The following is a 26,884-nucleotide window of genomic DNA, read 5'->3' on the forward strand; positions in this document are numbered from 1 at the left end:
CATTAGAATCAAGGAGGTAAATAAACAAAGTATTTACATTTCTTCACCTCATTTGTGCTGACACTGCTGTCCTAGATTAGGGTGAAGATACTGACAGACTTCAGTAAGTTCACATGGAATGCTATGAAACAACTTCACAGAAATTGTTTCCAACCTTTTCCTAACAAGATTATTCTTAAGGTTTAGAAAAGGTTTGTCATCTCAGCTAGTGGCATTTGAACTCTACCTATCTGTACTGGATAAATAAGAAAGCAAATAAATGAAAGCAAATAGCTCAAGTTAAAAATCTCAAGTTCTCAGCAAAATCTCAAAAATAACACTTCATAGGATACAGAGATATAAAATTTTCTTTAAAGAAAACAGGATCCAAATCAGTATCAGAACTACTTCACAGTATCATTTGTTACATGCATCACAAAAATACAGTGAAACAGCAAAACACAAGAAAGTCAATGTATTTTTAAAAATGTTTCTCTGATCCTGAGCATGCCATTGGGTGTGGGTATCCACTGCCTCACAACCTTATATATTCTTATATATTCTGTTGAACTGAGGCTGAGAGCTGACAGACAATCCTGGGACTCCCCTTGCTCACAGGCTTCCTCAGTTTCTGCCAGAGCGAAACAGAAGGTGGGAAGTGCCAGTTAATACCACACCCACTCCAGGGCTGCCTGCTTGCTGCCAAAGGGGCACCAATGTCGATCCTCCCCTGCCTCCAGCTCTGTCCTCTGACTTCCCTTAAAACAACTCTACACTCAAAAGGACCAGAACAGGCATTCACTTGTGCAGATGACGCAGCAGAAACAGAACACAGCCACTTAAATTTGGCAAAACCGTATCCATATAGGAACTGGGCTGAAGGGTAAACTACAGAGACCTGACGGGGTATCCGGCTCTGGGGTATCGGGCTCTGTGAGAGACGATGCAGGAAGTTCCTCTAAGAATTTTCAATCAGTGCTTTTCAAACCTCTTCTGCTTTTTTCTAATTGGAGGGAAGTGGAGAAGATAGCGGTTAAATCTTACTGGATAAGGAAGTAAAACAGAAGTCAAAAATAAGATAAGCCTTCATAAAATAAAGCAGTTATAAGGGAAAAAGAGGGGCGCATGGGTGGCTCAGTGGGTTAAAGCCTCTGCCGTCGGCTCGGGTCATGATCTCAGGGTCCTGGGATCGAGCCCCACATCAGGCTCTCTGCTTAGCAGGGAGCCTGCTTCCCCCTTTCTCTCTGCCTGCTTCTGATCTCTGTCAAATAAATAAATAAAATCTTAAAAAAAAAAAAGGTAATATTCTATTTTATGATAAATTAAAAAAAATTTAATACAGTATATAATTTAACTACAAAAGACAGTAACTGTTACCATAATAAATTAAACCTAACAATAAAAAGTATATTAAACATTTCTGATAAAATCAAAGCTTTCATTTTTAACTTCTTCCTATATAAAATAAAACTTAAGGAAGAAATTGCCTTTATTCTTCAAGACTACTGGAAGCATTAAATATAATGGGTTTGGGTTTTTTTTTTTTTTTTAAGATTTTATTTATTTACTTGACAGAAAGAAAGCAGAAACAGGGGAAGCAGCAGAGGGAGAGGGAGAAGCAGACTCCCCACTAAGCAGAGAGCCTGATGTGGGGCTCAATCCCAAGACCCTGGGATAATGACCTGAGCCACCCAGCACCTCTATAATGGTATTTCCTAATAACTGCAAGTTTAGAGGGTTGAACTGACTTCTGGTACAATGAAGCAAACAACTGAATGTATGTAAGCACGGAGACATATATGTATGTATGTATTTGCTTACACATTATATACGCACAGCTGTAATTCTGCACTTTTACCTAAAATTCCACTTCTAGGAAACTACATTTACAGTATTCCTGGGAAGCTAGGAATAGTGGATGACACACAGCAGACAGGAAACCCTGAAAGAGCTCAAGTAACAATAACATGTGAAGGTGGGAGGGAAAAAAAGATCTTTGAAAACATAAATTTTCCAGAGTCCAGGAAAAACAAAACAAACCAGGGACGCCTGGGTGGCTCAGTTGGTTAAGCAGCTGCCTTCGGCTCAGGTCATGATCCCAGCGTCCTGGGATCGAGTCCCACATCGGGCTCCTTGCTCAGCAGGGAGCCTGCTTCTCCCTCTGCCTCTGCCTGCCATTCTGTCTGCCTGTGCTCGCTCTCTCCCCTTCTCTCTCTGATAAATAAATAAAATCTTAATAAATAAATAAATAAATAAATAATTAAAAAAAAAAAAAAAAAAAAAACCCAAACCAAGACAAAAACAAGACCCAGAACTGGAGGAGGAGGAAAAACAGCCGTAGTTCAACAGGTTTTTAAAAGGTTATAAAATGAGTTCCTGTATCTTGCTCTCAAAGCTGCAATGCTCCCTATGAGAGCCTAGCATAAGAATCAAACAGCAGAGTTCTCTGAACTGAGACTACTAAATGGGATACCTGCAGAACCAAATGGGTAGGATTAAAAAATGATAATGCCCCAGGTCCCTTAGGTCTGCCAAGAGTAGCAAAAAGCCCTACAATCACATAATAAACTACTTCGTAATAGAGGGCTCTCTGAACAACCACACTGTCAGAAATCAGGAGCTCCTACAAGCAATGCCTGCATTCAGTTCTGAGGAACAGGGCCTTCCACCTGGGCTGGAGAACAATACTCCAACTACCACAGGTGTCTAGGGCACAGGCGGCACACTCGCAAGCTGATATTCTTTCTGATTTGTCTTTGTGTTTCCTAAAGTGCAGTAACTGTCAGTGTGTAAATTTCAGGAAAAGGTCATATACCATATGGTTTTCTAGCATGTCACAAGAAGCCAGAAGATTTGAAAACATGGGGCTTGAAGTGCTACATCACTGATTAGCTGAGTAAGCAGACAGTGGCTGCTGCGGCCAAAGCAGCACATATTCCAACTGGAACATTCCCACTCCACTTCTGACATTTACATTACTTGCCAGGCCCCAGAAGATACTTGTTTTCACAATCTCTGATCTACCCCCTCATCTGTAAATATAAACATGTATAAAATTCAGTAACAAATCTAAAAATCATTAAAAGGCACAAATAGGAAAAGACAATCTACCCTACTGCCAAATAACCAAATTATGATAGGAAACAGAAGAAAGTTTTAAAATAAGTGTAAGTGTCCTCCAAGAGATTTAAAAAAATGCTACAGCTCTTTCCGCCATCTTTCTTTGCCGCCATAATGGTGCGCATGAATGTCCTGGCAGATGCTCTCAAGAGCATCAACAATGCTGAAAAGAGAGGCAAACGCCAGGTTCTTATTAGGCCGTGCTCCAAAGTCATCGTCCGGTTTCTCACTGTGATGATGAAGCACGGTTACATTGGCGAATTTGAAATCATTGATGATCACAGAGCGGGGAAGATTGTTGTGAACCTCACAGGCAGGTTGAACAAGTGTGGAGTGATCAGCCCCAGATTTGATGTACAACTGAAACATCTAGAAAAATGGCAGAATAACTTGCTCCCGTCCCGCCAGTTTGGTTTCATTGTACTGACAACTTCAGCTGGCATCATGGACCATGAAGAAGCAAGACGAAAACACACAGGAGGGAAAATCCTGGGATTCTTTTTCTAGGGATGTAATACATACATGCAAATAAAATGCCTCAATGGACAAAAATAAATAAATAAATAAATGAATACAAATAAAAATAAAAAAATGCTACATATATTAAAAATAATGTGCTGCACAGGGACCTGCACCAAAGCAAAACAGGTAAAAAAAAAAAAAGTCTTCAAGAACTGATTACTGGAAAAAGCACAGAAATACAGAAAAAGGAAGAACATCAGAATGTGTAACTCCAGGATAAATAATGACTGTACAAAACATTACAATGTACTGCAGTGTTTAAAAAAAATACAGAATTTAGCTGCACAACAATGTAAAAAGTAGGAGAGAAATACATCTCTCTTCCAAGATGCCAGAACAGGCAGACAAATGATACCAGTGAATATACAAAAGACATCAAACAAAATTAACAAATTTAACATACTTATCCTGTAGAGAATACTACTCCAGGGAATACTTAATTCTTTGCAGATCACATGGAAAATTTACCAGAATTAACCCTATATGAGTATACCAAACAGGCTTCAATAAATTTCAAAGAACTGAAATAATTCATAATATGATTTCTGATAATACAACTTAGAAAAGTCCCCAAATGTTTAGAAATTAAGACAATATACTTACAATAACTTAAGAGCACAGGAAATATAGTGATTAAGATTGTAATAACTTTGTATGGTGACAGATGGTAAGTATTTATTATGGTGAGCACCTTGTAATGCATAGAACTATCAAATCAGTATATTGTATACCTGAAACTAGTATTTTCCTGTACTTCAATTAAAAATAAAAGATAAGGGGCGCCTCGGTAGCTCAGTAAGTTAAAGCCTCTGCCTTCCACTCAGATCATGATCCCAGGGTCCGGGACTGAGCCTCACATTAGGCTCTCTGCTCAGCGGGGGAGCCTGCTTCCTCCTCTCTCTCTGCCTGCCTCTCTGCCTACTTGTGATTTGTCTGTCAAATAAATAAATAAAATCCTTTAAAAAAATTAATTAATTAAATAAATAAAAAATAAGGGGCAAAAAAAGGGGGGAGGGCGCCGGATGCTCAGTCATCTGCCTTTGGCTCAAGTCATGATCCTGGCATCAAGACCCACATCAGGCTCCCTGCTCAGTGGGAGGCCTGCTTCTCCCTCTCCCACTTCTCCTGCTTATATTTCCTCTCCTGCTATCTCTCTGTCAAATAAATAAATAAAATTTTTTAAAATAAAAGAAATTGTGACACACACACACACACACACACACACACACACACACACGAATATCATTCAGCCTTAAAAAAGGAAATTCTGGTGGCGCCTGGGTGGCTCAGTGGGTTAAAGCCTCTGCCTTCGGCTCAGGTCACGATCCCAGGGTGCTGGGATCGAGCCCCGCATCGGGCTCTCTGCTCAGCAGGGAGCCTGCTTTCTCCTCTCTCTCTGCCTGCCTCTCTGCCTACTTGTGATCTCTGTCTGTCAAATAAATAAATAAAATCTTTTTAAAAAAATCAATATAATTGACCACATTACTCAAATAATGGAAAAATCTAGTTGTTATCTGGTTGTATGCAGAAAATTCATTTGATAAAATTTAATACCTATTTAGGATAACTGTAAGCAAAACAGGAAGAAGGGAACTTCCTTTCTCTGAAAAAGAATATCGGCAAAATAACAAATATAGCAAATAACAGAGCAAATAACATACTTAGTGGTGAATTTTAAATTTCAGATCACTTTCCACCAGAGGTCATCTATGAGATAGGGATGCCTACAGTGACTGCTTCTAGTCAACACTGTACTGGATGTCACAGCAGTGCAATAAGAAAAATAAAAAAGGACTGGAAGGAGCTAAAAACTGTCATTCACAAAATATATGAATGTGTATGTAAAAACCTGTTGATGAACATTTAGGATTAGTAACTGAATTTATCAAAATCACTAGACACAGGGTAAAAACACAACTTGTTTTGTGTACCAGAATAGAAAATTAAACCTTACCTATCCCCATGAATACCCTGGCCAGCTAAGCACCAAGCATTCAGGGGCTGACTGGGGACCTGCCTCCAGTCTTGGCACCCTGGCTGTGTAACAGCCCCAAGCCCTGGAATGCGAACTAAGACCTAGTTAGAAAAGCAGCAGTGGGATAGGGATGACTGTAAGCAGGGCTAAAGTCCATATTTCCAATGGGAATGGCAGCCATCTGCCTCATTTAACCTAGCAGTTAGAGCCACCATTTTTTTTTTTAAGATTTTATTTATTTATTTATTTGACAGACGGAGATCACAAGCAGGCAGAGAGGCAGGCAGAGAGAGGAGGAAGCAGGCTCCTCGCCGAGCAGATTGCCTGATGTGGGGGCTCAATCCCAGGACCTCAAGACCATGATCTGAGCCAAAGGGAGTGGCTTAACCCACTGAGCCACCCAGGCGCCCTGCTACCATTTTTTTAATTGCATCTCATTAATAGCCTTTTTTATTTCACTTTGATTAGATGTTAGTTCTTTCATTTCTCCAGAGAGGGATTCTCTAGTGTCTTCTAGGCTTTTTTCGAGCCAGCTAGTATCTCTATGATCATTATTCCACACTCTAATTCTGACATCTTACTTATATCCATACTGATTAGGTCTCTGGCTGTCAGTACTGTCTCTTTTTCTATTTGAGGTGAGCTTTTCCGTCTTGTCATTCTTGCAGAAAGTGATCACTTTTCTATTTGTAGAACTGGAGCAATTCTTTTCTTAGATCTCAGGATGAGTTCACAGGTATTCAGAATGATTTGACAGCAATCTAGCAGAATTCCTGGGACCAGACAAAACTAAGGTCTCCCACTTCTCTGCCATCTTGGAAAGTCTCCAATTCTATACTACTTCAAACACACCACTTCTACTGAGTGCTAGGACGCAGACAGTCAGACTGGACAACATATTAATATGCAAGTACTGTTCTGTATCTCCAAATCCTTATCAGGCTGTTTTTCTCATCTGAAGGAAACAGGACAGAGTGCTGTCCACTAGTTATAGCATAGAAAAAACCCACACATGAACCATCATTCTAATGGTTACACCAAAGTGGATGATAGATGCAGGATGCCAAGAACTACTTATATGACAATAGTAAACCCCAACATAAAAGAGGATAAATGAACTCCTGCTGTAATGAAATAAACCCTAATTTTATCCTTTCCTTATCAAACAACCTAACATTATCAGTTCTCTGTCCAACCAGAAAAGGCAGAAAGTAGAGGGGATATGCCAGAGATAATCTTTTTTCTTTAGAATATGGGACTCTTCCCATATTTTAGGAAGGAACCACCCCCGCCAGAACAGAAACAGAGGTAGCAAACTCTAGTGTAAAGGCTAAGTGTGACAGTACAGAAAAGGACATTTAGCTTAATTTAGCAACACCAAGAGCTCAGAAAAAAAGAGAAAGAACCCACCTATTAACTGAGCAACACTTCTTCTATGACAATATAGTGTGTCAGAGTGATGCCAGCAACCCTGTACTCCTCACACATGTTTATTTTAACCAAATCTTTGCAAGCAGCAAAACTGCAAGGAGGAAACAAAGCAGCACTTTAGCTGGTTTCTAAGGCTGCATTCGAGGGTCTGATGAGGACAAAGAACCCCTAGGAAAATTATCTGCATTGGGCAGTAGGAAGAAAGGCACATCACTCTTTGGATGTATACGAAAATTAATTAATTAATTAAAACTAAAAGAGATTTGACAATCTGGTCTAGGGCCAAAAAGGTCCCCAAAGATTTTAACTGTCTGGAAAGTGGTTTTAGAATTTCTAACAAGGCCTCAAAAACATTAAGTTGTTCTTCACTTCACTTTGAATTCTTACCAGAGCATGATTATAGGATTAACTCCATACTGAGAAACCTGCTGAACCACTATAGGAGATTTCTGGTTGCCTTAAAAAAATACTATTTAAACGCTTAACAGGACACCTGGGTGGCTCAGTGGGTTAAGCCTCTGCCTTCAGCTCAGGTCATGTTCACAGGGTCCTGGGATCGAGGCCCGCACTGGGCTCTCTGCTCAGCAAGGAGCCTGTTTCCCTCTCTCTCTCTGCCTGCCTGTGATCTCCTTCTCTCTGTCAAATTAAAAAATAAATAAATAAAAATAAATGAATAAATGAATAAATAAATAAATAAAGGGACGCTTAACCCGTAAGCGGGGGCAGGGGTGTGAGGGGAATAGACATGGGAGACGGACATGGACAGAGTCCGAGAGCTAAGACCAAAAATTAAATAACTTATTTCCTTACAATAAGTAGCCTGGTATGTCTATACGTATACTGAAAATACATCTCAAAGAAATCCCTCAAGGACACACATGTGAGCCTACAATGCATATTCCTATTATTCAAAGAAAATATCTCCTCAGCACTTAGTGTGTCATAGGCAGTCCAAACAGTCGTGAGCACAGCAGGCTCGTGAACTTAAAATGGGGACCACTTACCCCACTAACTAATAACCAGTTAATTTCTGTAGTAAAGCATTAGGAAGGAAAAGGTAGTGTAATGAGAAAGAATAAAACAGAGATTTAAAAACACAGGCAATCTTTTGACTATTCCATTCAAGCTGTCATTTTAATTAATCAAATTTCATTTTAAATGCACCAGAAGAATAAAAATAGCGAAGTCTAATGTGAGGCTAACAGCCTCTTTAAAGTACCCTATTTTCTAAAGCTAATTTTGGAACAAAGTTCATCTGTATCCAAAGGGATTCTCTGGCATGGCAACATGGTGATTGGGAAGAGTTAACCACCAATGATTTTTAAAGAACAGTTTAAGACAACTGAAATATAAGGCCAATTAAAAAGTATCTTTTTCTTCAATTTAAAAATATCTTTAGTATAATTGTTAGTGATTGGGGTGTGCCTGGGTGGCTCAGTCTTGATTTTGGCTCAGGTTGTGATCTCAAGGTCCTGAAACTGAGCCCTGTCTGGGGCTCTGTCCTCAGCATGGAAATGCTTAGAAATCTCTCTTTCCCTCTGCTCCTCCACCTGCTTGGGTATGCATGTACAGATGCACTTTCTCATCCAAATAAATACAATCTTTTAAAAAACAAAATAAAATAGTAATCAAGCACCCCAAATCTACATGCCAATCCTTTCTTACACATCTCCCTTCCTCTAACCACAACATATATCAAACATCGAGGTTCTTGCTAAGAAATTCAGTGCAGCCTCAGCAAAAAGTGGCTATAGGTAAGTCAGCTACCAAATATGGAAATCTAAACATTCTTAACAATGATCACTCTCACTGTTACAAGGTACTTACCAATCTATTTACTATGTTCTTGGTCAAAGGCCATTACATCCACACAAAGTAAGTTACAAAGTTCAACAAAACTTTGCAATAACTTCCCCTAGTGCATATTCCTAAATACCTACAGTTCACTCACAGCACCTCCAAGATTCTGGGTCAGTGGGAGGACCCTGCTACCCACGAATACTTAAAGTGCAGCCCAGGCGTTTTGCTGCTCAGGTAGTTCACAGTCTGTGTACACAGTGGAAACAACTCAGTGGAAGAAGCTGTTTCAAATCGCTATCAAGAGAGTCTCTCAAACACATACCTAAACATTTGGCCCTAGAGATACATGCTTAAGAACCTATATTTTGCTTTCATAAACAAGGACCTGTTCAGCAATACTTACAGTTAACATTGGAGTTGTCAACAAGCCCCACGCAAAGAATTCTAGGAAGATGACAATAGCAGCATGGTATACACTTGGTCTGCCAAAGCCTTGTAGCTAAAAAAGGAAGAAAGTTATTATGAAAAATAGCGAGATAAAAGAAATCCATTTTGCTAAAATGATATCTAACACACAAAATAAATGCTGTATAAAATAAACTTAGGACATTGTCAAGATTAGGCCCCCCCTTGCTACCACTTGGTAGTAACTGGAAGTGATGTTTACAGAAGACTATAAACCCCTCACTATTCCTATGTTTATATTTTTAAGTCTTTAAAAGGTAGAAGTAAATCTGTGTCATTTCACTGGAATCTAATCATAAGGAAATGATCAGACAAATCCAGACTGTGGGACGTTCTATAACATAACAGGCGTGGAATCTCCTTAAAAATGTCAATGCCATAAACGACGAAAGTAAAGGTCAGGAGACTCATACATATTGAAGGAGGCAGGAGTCACAACAACAAAATGGGGGATCCTGGACTGGATCCTGGAGGAGAAGGGAACAAAAGGATAAAATATGAATATGGACTTTATATTAGACAATCACATGGGTGTTCTTGATGTCTACAACTTATTGTCAAATGGTTTGGCTGAAAACACAAAAACAAACCAAGCCAACAACTAAAAAACAAAACCAACCATATTTCCTAAAGCAAATGTCAAAAATGTTAACTGCTGAATTTAGATGAAGGGAATATAATTTTACTTTTAATTTTTTATAGTTTTGAAAAATTCCAAAGAGCCAAGAACAAATGTTATTAAAAATACAAACTTGTAAACTTCTAAATTTTCACAATGTCCAATGTAAAGTACTTTAAAATGCCATTAGATGAGGCAAAAACAGAAAGCATTTTACAAAATTTATTTTTTTAATGGTTTTATGTTTTTTTATTTTTTTTTCATTTTACAAAATTTAAAAGAGAAAATATTTAAGCATCTAACAATTCAACCCCTCCAAAACAAAAGGCCATGTACATAACCTTCAAAAAGCACGCGTTTTCCGTGGTCCTTTACCAACAGAATAGTGAACAGAAATGGCAGTAACTAATCAGCCTCTGCCTCTGATGAAGCCTTCTGAGACCCTCCGCATGAAGTCGTTCCAGCTGCTAGAGATAGAAATTTGGCCTTCACCCTTGGCTCTCCCCGCACTGCCCTCTATCTAATCCTTTACCATCTCTTTCCCAGGTTACAGAGTAGCTTTCCACCCCTGCCCTTTCACCCACTGCACAGCAGGGGCAGTGCCTCCATTTAAACGTAAATCAGATCCTGGCAACTCCTCTGCTCTGCCCTCAGACTTCCAGGGCATTCAGCCCCACATCCCACTTGTCCAACAAGGTCCCACACCTCCCTATCCCCTTGTTATGCTCTTACTGTTTTCTAGAGGATTTCCAACAAACTTTATGATTCATTTTTGTCTACTGCCCATGGAATGGTAATTTAAATGCTAGGAAGGAAAGGATTTTTGTCTTTGTTCAATGATGTATCCAAACAGCCCTCCTTTTACCCCGCTATAGTAATAAGCACTCAACAAAATATAGGAGATGGCAGAAGGATCTCTTCTTCAGAGACTAATATCTTTTCTCTGAGCCTTTAAACAGCAAAACCCAAAATGCAGAAAAATTTTTTAAGCAGATGTTCCAGTTTCTTCAACAAGGAAATGGTATGGGCAAAGAAAAAAAGAAAAAGGAGGGAGAATGATGTTAGTATACAGATTAAAAGAAATTTAAGAAATATTAACCAAAAGCAATACTGTGTGACTCTGGGGTTTGACTCAAACTACCTGGAAAAAAGACAATTCTGAGACAATCATGGATATTTGAAAATGGACTGGGTATTAGCTGATATTAAAGAATTATACTCTTTGTAATAATGGTTTTGAAGTAAGGTGTGTTTTTAAAAGATCCTTATCTCTTAGAGATACACAGTAATGTATTTGTGAAATGAGAGTATGTTTGGAATCTGTTTTAAAAATCTACAGAAAAAAGATGTAGAAGTGGTAGCAAAAAATGATTTTTAAAAAGTAAATGAGCCTATATGCATTAACTAATAATTCTCAGCTGTTTGGGTAAAAATTCTGATAGTGACCAACCACACACTATAAAAAAAAACAATCGCTTCTGTACACTGGGCGAGAATGTCAATTGCTTTTGAATCATTCATTTTATTTATTAAGCATCATGCATATAAGAATCTCACGAAACTCTGAAAATGCACACAACAGGAAGCCAAAGAAAGCAGCTCTATTTCTCATTGCAGCTTCCACGGTTTGGTGCTTTTTCCTAGGCAATGAAGCTCTGTTTATGGAGACCACTGGGATAGAGATCCATGTGATGGCAATGCTGATTAAACATAAGAACAGACACACGCTTTAAACTGTGTGATATATTTTTAGGATATTATGCTATTTTAACACCCTGCAAAAAACCAGACAACGCTACCTTTTTGTTTACATATTATATGCTTAGATGTATCGATTAGAAATTGTCTAACAAACACCTCTTCTAAAATAAAAACACGTTCTTATTCTCACCTCTACCTAAATTACTTTAATTGAACTATCAACTATTACTAGTCAATACCTGTGATACATAAAAGAAATGTACTATGATAGGCAGGCAGGCCTTGCTATGGTTTGGGCAACCAGACATAAGAAGGTAACAAAAGGGCCCCTGGGTGGCTCAGTGGGTTGGGCCGCTGCCTTCGGCTCAGGTCATGATCTCAGGGTCCTGGGATCAAGTCCCTCGTCGGGCTCTCTGCTCAGCGGGGAGCCTGCTTCCTCCTCTCTCTCTCTGCCTGCCTCTCTGCCTACTTGTGATTTCTGTCAAATAAATAAATAAAATCTTTATTAAAAAAAAAAAAAAGAAGGTAACAAAAATAAATCTGCCGTCCATCCAATTCTTCTCAAGCTCTTGGTGGCCAGTATGCTGATGAAAAAAAGTATCACAACTTTCTCACTTAAATTATCTGAGGTAATAAAAACTTTAACAAATTTCCAGTTGAGCCTGATCTAGTGCAGCCTCTCTGGATTAGTTCAATGGCTTGTCTCTCCATTTGCCCTTTTATAAATCAGTACGGAACAGGTTGAGATGTTTAGAAGATAAGTATGTGGTGATGTCTTTATTCATTCCTACTACCATCTCTCCCATAGATGACTGCAATGGCCTCTTCACTCTACCTTGATTTCTCTACCCTGCCTTCTCCAAATCTTTCTGTATACCACAGAGTGACCATTCTAAAATACCTATGTCAACATATGACACCTGCAGAAGACTACAAAAACTGAGCTACAAATTCTGAATTTCTGTGCACATAATAATCTTTTTGCAATATGACTGTGCTGTCTATGCCATAATAAGGTGGAGTATATTTCTCTACTTCCCTCGATCTGGGCTGGCTTAACAACAAACCAACAGATGTCAGGTGAAGTGACAATATGGACTCCAGAGGCCTTCAAGACCACATGGAAATGCCCTATAGGCACAAGAGGAGGAAAGCATATGAAGCCCTCCCTATTGAGGCCACCTGGACCAACCAGCGTGAACAGCCATTACCAGCTGCCTGGCGGAGGAACAAGGCTAAGATCACCCAACTCCATCAAGCCTGAAGATGACTATGGAAGCATGAGTGACTCCACACAAATCCAGTGAAGAACCCCAAGCTGACCTTAGCCCAAAGAATTGTCATAAATGGTTGGTGTTTTAAAGTCACTAAATTTGGGGGTAGTTTCTTATGTAGCAATCATTAAGTGATACAACCTCCTCCCCTTTGCCCTCATGATTAAGTTTAAACTAAACTTTCTTGAGATCCCTTTGGTAATTCTCCAGTCTCATCCCTCAGTCCACACATAACTGAAAATCAATAAAGGGAAACTGTTCTAAAATGGAGCCAGAAGGTCCTCAGTGAGAACTGATGATTTTCCTAACATACTGAAGTTAGCTTGAAGGTGAATAAAAAACATGGTCCCCAGCATTTTGTGTAAAGACTGTACACTACACATAATAGGAAATAATACGCACGGGGTATTTTTTTTTTCTTAATTTGAGGAATTAACATTGTGTTGCTTAAGAAGGAAAACAACATCTAGACTCAGACCTGTTAAATAAGCCTATCATAATTCTCTCCCAAAGAGAAGTGAGTAGGGGTTTAACATCACTCTGGCTATTCAGAAGTTTATAACTAGTTATCAAAAAAAGACACTGTGCAAAACAAGTATTCCCTGGGATTTCATTCAAAGTAGAACAGAGCAACAACCAAAGATTCACTGAACACATATTCCTAAAAGTCAGCTCATGAGCCTGAATACAAAAAAGCAAAATATCAAATTTATGAACGCCAGTATTAAAGGAATACATAACTGCACTTAGCATTTCTCTTCCACCTAATGTTTTAAAAGCAGGAGACAAATCTCTTTTTGCGTTATTTTATATGGAATATATATACTTGAGAAATTACAACTGTTACACTAATATATGAACATTGTATACCTAAGGCAATATACATGTTCTAATTTTCATAGGTATTCACAATGTTAGAAATCTGTCATATTTTTATGCATGTACATTCATAGGTAAAAACATACTTTTTCATAACTGGTAATACAATACACATGTTGCCTTTTTTACCTTTATCTATTTCCATGTCACTGCATGCAAATCTTCCTTCTTTATAATAGCTACACAATATTCCACTGTACAGAGGTACCATAATTTTAACCATTCCACTACTGATGTTTACTAGAGAGTTTCCACTTTTAATATTGCTGCAATTAATAATTTGATAATTATTTTTATTTTTAAATGATTTATTTTTAAAAAAGATTTATTTTAGAGAGAGAATGTGCAAGGCGGGGGGTGCCGAGGGAGAAAGACCCTGATGACCTGAGCCAAAACTAAGACTCAGACACTCAACCAACTGAGCCACCCACTCTATTTTTTTAAACAATTTAAAACCCCAGAAAAGTTACAAAACCAGTACAGGGTTCCAGTATATCCTTCACCAAACTTCCCCAAATACTAATGTCTTAGATAACTACAGTACAATTATCCAAATCTAAACATTAACATTGCTATTCTACTTTAAGCTAATTTATATGTTATTTGAATGTCACCATTTTTCTCACTCATCTTTTCTTTTCTTTTTCCTTGGGTTTTTCCAACCTGAGATAGCTACTAAGACTTTTATTTTTTACTTTCATGATCCTGACACTTTTGAGGACCACTGGTATACTCTTTACCAGTTATTGTGTAGAATGCCCTCCCATTTGAATTTGTTTAATGTTCTCATGATTAGAGTGATGATATGAATTTTTAATTTTTTCCTTGAGCTATAAATCACATTCCATTAAGTTCCATTGCCAAGCATACAGTGTTTACTAGTATATTCACAAGGTTGTAAAATTACCACCACTATCTAATTCTGGAATATTTTCATTACCCCAAAAAGAAACCTCATATCTATGAACAGTCATGCCCCAATCTCTCCTCACCCCATTTCCTAGCAATGACTAACATACTTTCTGTCTCTATGAATTTGGCTATTCTAGAACCATATATAAATGGAATCATCCAGTATGTGGCCTACTTTGCTTTGCTTCATCCATTTAGCATGTTTTTAAGAATCATCCATGTTCATCATTCAATTTTATGGCCAAATAATATTCCATTATTTGGATATACTGCTTTCTTTTTTATTCAACTGTAATCAAATTATAATTAAAATTCAACCAACTGGGGCGCCTGGGTGGCTCAGTGGGTTAAGCCGCTGCCTTCGGCTCGGGTCGTGGTCTCAGGGTCCTGGGATCGAGTCCCACATCGGGCTCTCTGCTCAGCAGGGGGCCTGCTTCCCTTCCTCTCTCTCTGCCTGCCTCTCTGCCTACTTGTGATTTCTCTCTGTCAAATAAATAAATAAAATCTTAAATAAATAAATAAAATAAAATTCAACCAACTGTAATAAAAAAGCTGTACAGGGGCACCTGGAGGGTTCAGTAGATTAAACATTAGATTCTTGGTTTTAGCTCCAGTCATGATCTCAGGGTAGTGAAACTGAGCCCCACATACAGCTCCATAATCAGCACAGAGGCCGCTTGAGATTCTCTCTCTCCCTCTGCCTCTCAGCCTGCTCATGCACACTCTCTAAATAAATAAAATCTTTAAAAAAAAAAAGCTGTACAAACTGTGAAGGAAAAAAACTACTTCAACTTACTATGTCAGCTAATCAGCTAACAGTTCTAACATTTAAAATATTTCTAGAAAAATCGAGAAGACTAACAACCCAACAAAAAGATGGGTAAGAGATATTAACAGTTCATAGAACAGCCCTTCAACAACTTTATCCACAAAAAAAATGCAAAATCAAGCCATACTCATCTAATTCCTCACTACTAGAACGCTGAAAATTTCAGAAGTTTGACAATATGATCTTACACTGCTAAAGGGATGAGAAATGGAACAATGTGGCAATATTTAGCCAAATTACTTATTTATTTATCCTCTGAAGCAATAACCCCACTCTAGTGATTTCTCACAGACAATATGGCAAAAATATGAAGTGTCGGGCGCCTGGGTGGCTCAGTGGGTTAAGCCGCTGCCTTTGGCTCAGGTCATGATCTCAGGGTCCTGGGATCAAGTCCTGCATCGGGCTCTCTGCTCAGCAGGGAGCCTGCTTCCTCCTCTCTCTCTCTGCCTGCCTCTCTGCCTACTTGTGATCTCTGTCAAATAAATAAATAAAATCTTTAAAAATAAATAAATAAATATGAAGTGTCATGTGCACTAGGCTATGGGAACACTACTGCTGCCAAACAAATAAAACACCAAAAAAGCAAGGTATAGAATAATGTGCAATGTTAGTACCTTTTTCACGTGAGAGAGGACTGAAGAGTATGAATACATTTGGACACACATTTATTTGAGTAAACAAAACACAAGATGTCAAGAAAAATAAGCATCCAAGCAATTACATACAGGAAGGAGAAAAGGGAATGAAAGTGACAGGATGGAAGCTAGATTTCTTATGTTGGTTCATACATTTAACTTTGGAACCAGGGTGCTTCAGCTAATTGTAAAACAAAATCAAATCCAAATTAAATACATCAACCTACCCATGTATCAAGAGTTGTGGTTTAGTTGCTTTAAAACATAGAATTTGAATGAATATTCTTAGAAGCTAATCCTAAGGCTAAAAAGAAAATGAAATTTTAAACTATTTTAAGTAATCATGTTGGTAGTAATAACAACTTTTTATTTTTTGAACTTTCAAGTGTAAGTAGAATATAATAAGTTACCATGCTATTGTCACTAGGGAATGAGATTTTCATTGTAAGAGAAAAGATAAAATATTAAATCAAAATAGTAAAAATCTGAAATTCTAAATTTGGTTTAAAAAAATATACACATTATGATCTGCATTACCTTAATGAAAAAGTTAGAATTTTCTAGTTTGAGCCACTGGAAAGACCTAGAAAAAAAATGAGCAACCCTACAGGAGTGAATACCACCCCACCCAGGGCCCAAGATTGTGGTCTTCAAATATCATTTCCCACTTAAAAAAAAATGGGACTTTTTGGACAAATAGCTAATTCCAGATTTGGGGTAAAAAATACAATTGAGGGGCGCCTGGGTGGCTCAGTGGGTTAGGCCGCTGCCTTCGGCTCAGGTCATGATCTCAGGGTCCTGGGATCGAGTACCACATCGGGCTCTCTGCTCAGCAGGGAGCCTGCTTCCCTTCCTCTCTCTCTGCCTGCCTCTCACCTACTTGTGATCTCTCTCTGTCAAATAAATAAATAAAATCTTAAAAAAAAATACAACTGACTCTGGAACTTACATTGCCAAAAGCGAAGATGTTATTGAAGACTACAGTCATACTGAAAGGATTCAGGAGCCAACCTGAAGTTAACTCCCACTGGGCAAAGACTGAGTAAACAGAGTAATGTCTGCCATTGATTAAAACATTATTATATGTGTTCAAATTTCCAAGTCCAGAGATCTTTGGAGGACGCCAGAAAACTAAGCCATTATTCTGAGAACTGCTAAATATGAAGGAGAGGGAAAAAGAAAGCATTTTAGCATAACCAAATATTTGACTAAGAAAAGTTTTGTTTTGTTTTGTTTTTTAATTTGATAATAGGGCACCTGGGTGGCTCGGTGGGTTAAAGCCTCTGCCTTCAGCTAAGGTCATGATCCCAGAGTCCTGGGATAGAGCCCTGCATCAGGCTCTCTGCTCAGCAGGGAGCCTGCTTCCCCACTCCCACCTGCCTCTCTGCTTACTTGTGATCTGTCAAAAAAATTTTTTTTTTGATAATGAATGACAGAATGATTAACTTAAAATCCTGCCACTTTGTAATCTAATATAGTCCATCTAGGCAACAACCATTAATAGCTGTTAAAACCATGACGTAAAAGGTGATGAGGCACTTTATAAGGGAATAATCAAGCTGATAAGACCTGAAACCCGATCAATTAAATCAGAGTCAAAGGTTATTTGATGTATGATGCAACACACGAGAAACAGACCACTTATAAAGTATTCTTGCCAAAATGAAACAAACACAAAGCTTGGATTCAATTTAGCTGGTATGTGAGGACCAGTTTAATGAAAACGCAGGTAAAATAACATTGGTCTTGTGTGTTTTTAACTATTGAAGTAGGGTGATGAATATGGGGGAGTATTCATAACAAAACGGAAGAAAACTAAAAAGGTTCAAAGAGGTTGCCAAAAAAAAAGTTTAAAGAGTCACCTACAGGGGCGCCTGGGTGGTTCAGGTGGTTGAGCAACTGCCTTAGGCTAAGGTCATGATCCCCAAATCCTGGGATCAAGTCCCGCATCGCATTGGGGTTCCACCTCCGTGGGGAGTCAGCTTCCCCTTCTGACATTCTCCCCTCTCATGCTCTCTCTCTCAAATAAATAAAAACCTTTATTTTTTTTTTAAAGATTTTTATTTATTTGACAGAGAGAAATCACAAGTAGGCAGAGAGGCAGGCAGAGAGAGAGAGAGATTGGAGGAAGCAGACTCCCTGCCAAGCAGAGAGCCCGATGGGGGACTCGATCCCACGACCCTAAGATCATGACCTGAGCCGAAGGCAGAAGCTTAACCCACTGAGCCACCCAGGCACCCAATAAATACAATCTTTAAAAAAAAAAAAGAGTAACCTATAGTATCAGTAACAATGTTTGAGAATAAAATAAAATGCAATACAATATCTGAATCTCCCCATATTCTAAGACTAATGGTTAGTCTTAGAATACTTTTAGAATACTTTTTGCTAATTAGACTTAATGGTTATATCATTTTCTATGATTACAAATGAAACAGAACTTCCTGTGTTTTTTAGAAAGCTGTATATGCCTACAAATTGTTCACTGCTCTGCATATCTTTTCTTTTTATTTTATTTTATTTTATTTATTTGATAGAGAGAGATCACAAGTAGGCAGAGAGGCAGGCAGAGAGAGAGAGAGGAGGAAGCAGGCTCCCCGCTGAGCAGAGAGCCCGATGCGGGACTCGATCCCAGGACCCTGAGATCATGACCCCAGCCGAAGGCAGCAGCTTGACCCACTGAGCCACCCAGGTGCCCTCTGCATATCTTTTCAATGGAGAATGAATCTTTCATGTCTTTCATGTCTTTATAGCCAATATCAAAGATATTTATATTATGTAACAAATCATTCATGCTCCCTCACCCACTGGCACTCATACCCTTTAAAAATAAAAGGCACAGGGCGTCTGGGTGGCTCAGTGGGTTAAAGCCTCTGCCTTCCGCTCAGGTCATGTTGAGCCCCATGTCAGGCTCTCTTCTCAGCAGGGAGCCTGCTTTCTCCTCTCTCTCTCTCTCTCTCTCTGCCTGCCTCTCTGCCTGCTTGTGATCTCTGTCAAATAAATAAATAAAAATCTTTAAAAAAAAAAAATAAAAGGCACAAATATACAATTCAATAATAATAATTGGAGACTTCCATACCCACTTCTAATAATGAATAGAACAATTAGAAGATCAACAAGGAAGTAAAATAGGCTATCTTAGTAACACTACACTAACTAGACCTAACATTTACTGAACACTCCACCCAACTACAGCAGTATACTCTTCTCATATGTACACAGAAATACCATAAAACAAGTCTAAATAAATTAAAAAGATTGAAATCATATAAAATACATTCTCTGGACCACAATGTAATGAAACTAGAAATCAGTAACATAAAAAAATATGGAAAATTCACAAATATGTGGGTATTAAAAAGTATACACCTAAACAACCATAGGTCAAATAAGAAATCACAAGAAGATCACAACTTTCGGATGAACAAAAATGAGAAAACATATCCAAGTTTGTTGAATGCTGTTTTAAAGCAGTGGTTACAGGGGATTTTATAGCTGTACATGCCTTATTATTTAAGGAAAAAAAAAAGATCTGCTATCAATAATCAAAAAAGGGAAAACTCATTCTATAATTCATATGGAATCTCAAGTGACCCTGAAATAACAGCCAAAACAATAAAAAAAAAAAAAAAAACCCAGGACTCACATTTCATGCATTTAAACCATACTACAAAGCTTATCAAAACAGTATGGTACTAGCATAAAAACAGACAGTAAAGACCAATCGAATATAACAATAAGAGTACAGAAATAACAGCTGTGTAACAGCGGAATGATTTGCAACAAGAGTCCTAAGACCATTCAATGGAGAATAGTCTCTTCAACACATGGTGCTGGGAACACTGGATATTCATAAGCAAAATAATAAAGCCGGGCCTAACCTCACATCATGTACAAAAATTGAATTCAAGGGACGCCTGGGTGGCTCAGTTGGTTAAGCAGCTGCCTTCGGCTCAGGTCATGATCCCAGCGTCCTGGGATCGAGTCCCACATCGGGCTCCTTGCTCGGCAGGGAGCCTGCTTCTCCCTCTGCCTCTGCTTTCCACTCTGTCTGCCTGTGCTCACTCGCTCCTCTCTCTCTCTCTGATAAATAAATAAAATCTTTAAAAAAAAAAAAATGTATCAAAGCACTAAATGTAAAAGCTAAAACTATAAACTCTTGGAAGAAAACACAGGAGGGAAGTTTCATGACATTGGATTTGACAAGGCTTTCCTCGATGCCATAAAGAAAAAAAAGGGCAACAAAAGAAAAAAAAATAGATAATCTGATTAATCAAAAAGAAACTTTTGGGGGCACCTGGGTGGCTCAGTGGGTTAAAGCCTCTGCCTTCGGCTCAGGTCATGATCCCCGGGTCCTGGGATCGAGCCCCGCTTCGGGCTCTCTCCTCAGTGGGGAGCCTGCTTCCTCCCTATCTGCCTGCCTCTCTGCCTACTTGTAGTCTGTTAAATAAATAAATAAATATCTTAAAAAGAAAAAAAAAAAAGAAACTTTTGTGCATCATGGGCATTATCAGCAGACTGCAAAGGGAATGGAAGAAATATTTACAAGTCATATATCCAATGAGGAATACCCAGATTATATGTTTAAAAAAACTCCTATAGGGGCGCCTGGGTGGCTCAGTGGGTTAAGGCCTCTGCCTTCGGCTCGGGTCATGGTCTCAGGGTCCTGGGATGGAGCCCTGCATCGGGCTCTCTGCTCAGCGGGGAGTCTGCTTCCCCTCCTCTGATTGCTTCTCTGCCTACTTGTGATCTGTCTGTCAAATAAATTAATAAAATCTTAAAAAAAAAAAAAACTCCTATAAATCAAATAGATGCAAAAATGGGCAAAGGACAAAAAAAAAATACATGAAAAGATGCTCCACATCACTTATCACTAGGGAAATGCAAAGTTAAACAACAATGATAGTACCTCATGGTCACTAGGATGGCTAGGATTATAAAGAAAAAAAATTTAAAAACCTGAAAAGAGTAAGTGTTGGCAAGGAAGTAGAGACTCAGAAAGTAGAATGGTGACTGTCAGAGGTTAGAGAGAAAGGGAAATGATGAGTCATTGTTCAATGGGTACAGAGTTCAGTTTCAAATGATTAAAGGACAATGGGTGGGGCACCTGGGTGGCTCAGTGGGTTAAAGCCTCTGCCTTCCGCTCAGGTCATGATCCCAGGGTCCTGGGTTCGAGCCCCGCATCAGACTCCCTGCTCAGCAGGGGGCCTGCTTCCTCCTCTCTCTCTCTCTCTCTCTCTCTCTCTCCTCTCTGCCTGCCTCTCTGCCTACTTGTGATCTCTGTCAAATAAATAAATAAAATCTTAAAAATAAATAAATAAATAAATAAAGGACAATGGGTAATGGTTGCGCAACAATGTTAATGTACTTAAATGCCACTGAACCGTATACTTTAAAAATGGCTAAAATGGTGAATTTTTAGTTACATTTATTTTACCAAAATTTTTTAAAAAAGAAACTCAAATAGATCACAGAGCTAAAAGTAGGGCCCTTAGCTTCATGATGAGTTTGTATATAAAGCACTAACCTCACTATCCACGTCAAAAAAAAAAAAAGTTAATACGTTGGACTGCATTAAAATTAAAAACTTACACTGTGAAAAACACTGCTCAAAGAACAAAAGACAATCCATAGAGTGGAATAAAGTATTTGCAAAACTCATACCTGATAAGAGACTTGAATCAAGAGCTCTTACAACTCACTTATAAAATAACAAGTAACCCGGGACGCGTGGGTAGCTCAGTTGGGTAAGCAGGTGCCTTTGGCTCAGGTCATGATCCCAGCATCCTGGGATTGAGTCCCACATCGGGCTCCTTGCTCCGCAGGGAGCCTGCTTCTCCCTCTGCCTCTGCCTTCCACTCTGTCTGCCTGTGCTCGCTCTCACTCTCTCTCTCTGACAAATAAATAAATAAAATCTTAAAAAATAATAATAATAAAATAAAATAACAAGTAACCCAATTTAAAACGGGCAAAGAGCTTGTGTAAAGAAACATTCATTGAAAGAAGATACACAAGTGATCAATAAACACATGAAAAGATGTTCAACATCATTAGCCACAAGGGCAATGAATATCAAAACCAGTGATGTACCACTTCAGAACCACCAGAATGGATATTTAAAAAATATAGTAATAAGCACTCATGAGGATTTAAACAGTCCTCATACAGAATTGTTGGGAATATAAAATGGTACAACCACTGTGGAAAATAGTTTGGCAATTCCTCAAAATCATGAACAGTTACCATATAATTACCAGCAATTATACTCCAATACCTAAGACAACTGAAAATATATATTCATACAGAAACTCATCAACAAATGTTCATACAGCAGTATTCACAGTAACAAAATGTGGAAACAACCCAAATGTCTACCAACTGATGAATGAATAAACAAAAAGTGGTATATCCATACAAAGCAATATTATTCAGCCGTAAAAAAGAATGAAGTTATCAATGCATGCTACAACATGGATGAACACTGAAAACATAATGCTAAGTAAGAAAAGCCAGGAGGAAAGGCAACACTATAGTATGATTCCATTTAAGTGAAATGCCCAGAATATACAATTCCAAAGGGAGGGAACAGATTAGTGGTCGCCAAGGCTTGAGAGTAGGGGAAAACGAAGAACGATTGCTAATGGATACTGGGTTTCATTTTGGGGAGATGAAAATGTTCTGACAATGGTGACTCTTGCAAAAACTTGTGAATATACTAAAATAAATGAATAGTACACTTGAATATAGTGAATTTTATGTGACTATATCTCAATTAAAAAATGCAATGGTAAAAAGGATGAGATAAAGATGCAGAAAGAGGCAGTCTCTTGGCTGCCTCTGGACTTCATGAAGGCTGGAACTACGACAGCCACCTTGAGACCACAAGAGCCAGACAAGTCAATTACACAGAAAACACAAAGTACCCGGGTTCTTGATTATACTGCTTATATGCTAAATGAGCCAATCCCAAAACTGTCTTTCCATCAGATTTCTTGTTAAATGACTTAATAAATCCCCTAATTATAACATGAGGTTGGGAGGGAGGAATCTGAATAGATTCCTAACCAAAAATGATACAGAAAATTAACTATATGAGAAGATGTCACTTATGCAGTCCATGCAATTGCTGGATAACAGAATTTAAATGCATACTGCTAAGTGAAAAGAAGCAAGTCTGGAAGGCTATATGGTATATGATTCCATTTAGGTACAACTATAGAGGTGGTAAACAGATCAGTGGTTGCTAGGAGTGGACGGGTAAGTTAAACAGTTGAACCACATGGGACTCTTCCAGGCAGCGAAACTTGCATGTAACACTGTAATGGTAGATAAGTGGCATTGTGTATTTGTATCAAAACCCATAGACTTTCAAAATGCAAAGAGTGAACCTTAATACATGTTAATTTAAAAAAAATATTTAAGAGGTCAGAGAATCCCAGCCTGGACTGCAGAATGTGACAAAGAGCTAACTGTATTAGGAATGTATGAATCAACTTCACTGGAGAGAGCAGGGGGGAAAGTTTGTGATCTAAGTAACATTAGGAATGATTAGAGTCTGTTAGACTGAAGGCAAAAGAAACTTCACAGAAGCACTGTACGCTAACTGAAAAATGTGTTCCCTACAGGGGTAGAGATAACAATTCTGAAACCAGTGTCCTGGAACTGAACAATTAAGTAAACGGCTGGCAAATGGTGGGAGTTACTTTTTTCACTGCCTGAGTGGAAGGTTATAAATAAAGGGGAGAGACAGAATGAGCCATGTGATAACACATTAGATTTGGATATCATTATGAACTTATTCTAGCTTCACACGGATACAGACAGGCACATATAGAAATATTTATAGATATATGTATATACACAGACTAATATTCACACATATATTTTCCTGACCTGTCACCTGAGAACCTAAAAGTAATGACACCCTGGCAGCCCAACAGCACTTTAAGTATCTGGTACCCAGGTCTTGGTTTCAAATACAATTTTCCAACAAAGGAGCCAGGGATCCTTGGAGAAATGGTTAATTTTAGGACTAAGGCAGGAAATATACAAGAGGAACTGGGAACTTGTAGTGCCAGAATGTAAGTGCTAAAACAACAATAACAACTAACAACAAATACACAAAACCTAAGAAAACAACAAAAACATGGGGATATGTCAAAGAGCTCCCAATGGGTAAAGCTGGAGCAGTATGAGCAACAAAATAAAGCTGTTTTGGATTATAACTCAAATTATAAAACAAGTATGTTTATACTAAAAAGATGACATAGTAAACAAATGGGGGAAAACAGACAAAACTCCTAAGCAGAGAACCCCAAATAATTTACATAGGTACTCTGCACTCAAGAAAGTGAGGCATAACTTCCCATTCTTCGAATGTGGGGTGCACATACTCTCCTCCAAAGAGTGAATATAGAAAGAGGGGGAAAGAGTAACTTTATAAAGAAAGGTGACAAACACTAACTACAGGGAAAATGTTAACATCAACAGTGATTTTTTTTTAAAAGCTTTTATTTATTTATTTGACAGACAGAGATCACAAGCAGGCAGAGAGAGAGGAGGAAGCAGGCTCCCTGCTGAGCAGAGAGCCCGATGTAGGGCTCGATCCCAGAATCCTGGGATCATGACCTGAGCCGAAGGCAGAGCCTTTAACCCACTGAGCCACCCAGATGCCCCTCAACAGTGATTTTTTTTTTTAAATCCTTGATACAATGTATTGAAAATGGCACTTCATTTTTCTGGGCTTCCTCCCCCAAACCCATAATCTCACCATAGTATTGAGGAAAACATCCAATGAATCTCATCTGAGGGATATCCTACAATATGTCTAACCAGGACTCATGAAAACTGTGAGGGTCATCAAAAACAAAGTGTGTGAAACTACCACAGCCCAGAAGAACTTGAGACATGACAACTAAATGTAATGAAATACTGGAACAGAAAAAGGGCATTCAGTAAAAACCAAGAAAATATGAATAAATAAAGTGTGGACTTTAGATAATGGTAAAGTATGGACACTGGTTCACTAATTTTTTTTTTTAAAGATTTTATTTATTTATTTGTCAGAGAGAGAGAGAGCGAGAGCGAGCATAGGCAGACAGAGAGGCAGGCAGAGTCAGAGGGAGAAGCAGGCTCCCTGCGGAACAAGGAGCCCGATGTGGGACTCGATCCCAGGACTCTGGGATCATGATCTGAGCCGAAGGCAGCTGCTTAACCAACTGAGCCACCCAGGCGCCCCATGGTTCACTAATTTTTATAAATATACCATATTAAGATGCTAATGATAGAAGGAAATGGGTGTGGGGTTTATGGAATCTGTCTATATAATCTTTGCAATTGTTCTGTAAGTCTAAACTACACTAACATAAAGTTTTAAAAAATCAATGGACAAGAATACCAAAAACATCCAGAAGGAGGAAAGGAAAGAGTACAGGAAATACTCGAGCAGGGGCTGGCAAACTATAGCCCACAGTCTAAATCTACCACCAGTTTTTGTAAATTGTTCTACTGAAATTTAGCAATGCTCATTCATTTAAGCATGTCAAAGGTTGCTTTTGTGCTACACTGGCAGAGCTGAACAGTTGCAAAGCCTAAAATATTTACCATCAGATTTTTTTTAATTGATAAAACAATTCCACTTACAACAGCATAAAAAACCTAGGAATAGTTTAACAAAGAGTTAAAGTTGTATACTGAAACAAAATAAAGTTGAAATAAATATACAGGTATTCCATGCCCATGAATCAGAATATTTAATATTGTTAATATAGGGCGCCTGGGTGGCTCAGTGGGTTAAACCTCTGTCTTCAGCTCAGGTCATGATCCCAGGGTCCTGGGATTGACCAGAATTGAGTCCCGAATCCGGCTCTCTGCTCAGCAGGGAGCCTATTTCTCCCTCTCTCTGCCTGCCTCTCTACTTGTGATCTGTCAATATAACAAATAAATATCTTTAAAAAAAATTGTTAATATAATTCTCCAAGAATGGATCTACATATTCAATGCAATCCATATCAAAATCCCAGCAGTCTTTTATTACAGAACTTGATGAGATAATCCTACACTTCACACAGAAATGTAAACAACCCAGAAGGGTCAAAACAACCTTGAAAAAAAGTAGTACAGTGGGAGGACTCATAGTTCATGATTTCCAAAATTACTCCAAAGCTATGGTTACATCAGATTCTTAACACAAGAAAGTTTGCTGGCCCCAGTGTAAGTGGAATACGAAGGGGAGTTTATAAATATCAGTAACCTGATAAAGTATCTGAGAAGCTGCTGACATTTCTTAACTACCCTGAGCAGAGGCGGGTGCTTCCCCACCAAACCCCTATAGCCTCTTTGCCACACATAACTATTCTCTCTCCTATACTACACAACACCTCTCAAAGGCAAGGAGCTCAACAGTACTTCTCTAAATGTACCCTGAACTCAGCAGGTAACAGGTTTTGTGACAGAAAAAGCTGACTTCCCATACCACCCAAGACATATTTATTAACAAATTCCCAACTGTGTTCGGATTTAGCAACTGTGTGCGGAAAGAGAACGTAGTCACCTCCTGCCACTACAGGCTTGAGAACTTTTCAGGTCCATAGCTCAATCTTGATGAGCCAACTTGACCAGGATAATTCAATGACTTAAATAAAATAGGAATGAACTGTATCACCCAATTCTGGCCAGTGAGATATGAGGGGAAATATGTCAGGGGGCTTAAGGACTTTCCTTCACTCTTCTAGGGACATATAT

The 26,884-nt window shown here is 38.6% G+C and overlaps 1 protein-coding gene and 1 pseudogene across 5 annotated transcripts in view; one reads left to right on the forward strand and one right to left on the reverse strand.

The window, feature by feature from the left end:
• MFSD14B (major facilitator superfamily domain containing 14B) overlaps positions 1 to 26,884 on the reverse strand; it is a 77,969-nt gene that overhangs the window by 37,637 nt on the left and 13,448 nt on the right. For all 4 annotated transcript variants that reach the window (XM_082694309.1, XM_082694311.1, XM_082694310.1 and 1 more), the window contains exon 2: positions 9,231 to 9,326. In XM_082694309.1, coding sequence (XP_082550435.1) covers positions 9,231 to 9,326 — 96 coding nt within the window. The remainder of the gene's footprint in view (positions 1 to 9,230; positions 9,327 to 26,884) is intronic.
• LOC309845895 (small ribosomal subunit protein uS8 pseudogene) lies at positions 3,182 to 3,633 on the forward strand (annotated as a pseudogene). Its single transcript has one exon. The product of its transcript is annotated as a small ribosomal subunit protein uS8 pseudogene (transcript).

Source organism: Mustela nivalis, assembly GCF_964662115.1.
Source record: "Mustela nivalis genome assembly, chromosome: 13".
Classification (NCBI taxonomy): domain Eukaryota; kingdom Metazoa; phylum Chordata; class Mammalia; order Carnivora; family Mustelidae; genus Mustela; species Mustela nivalis.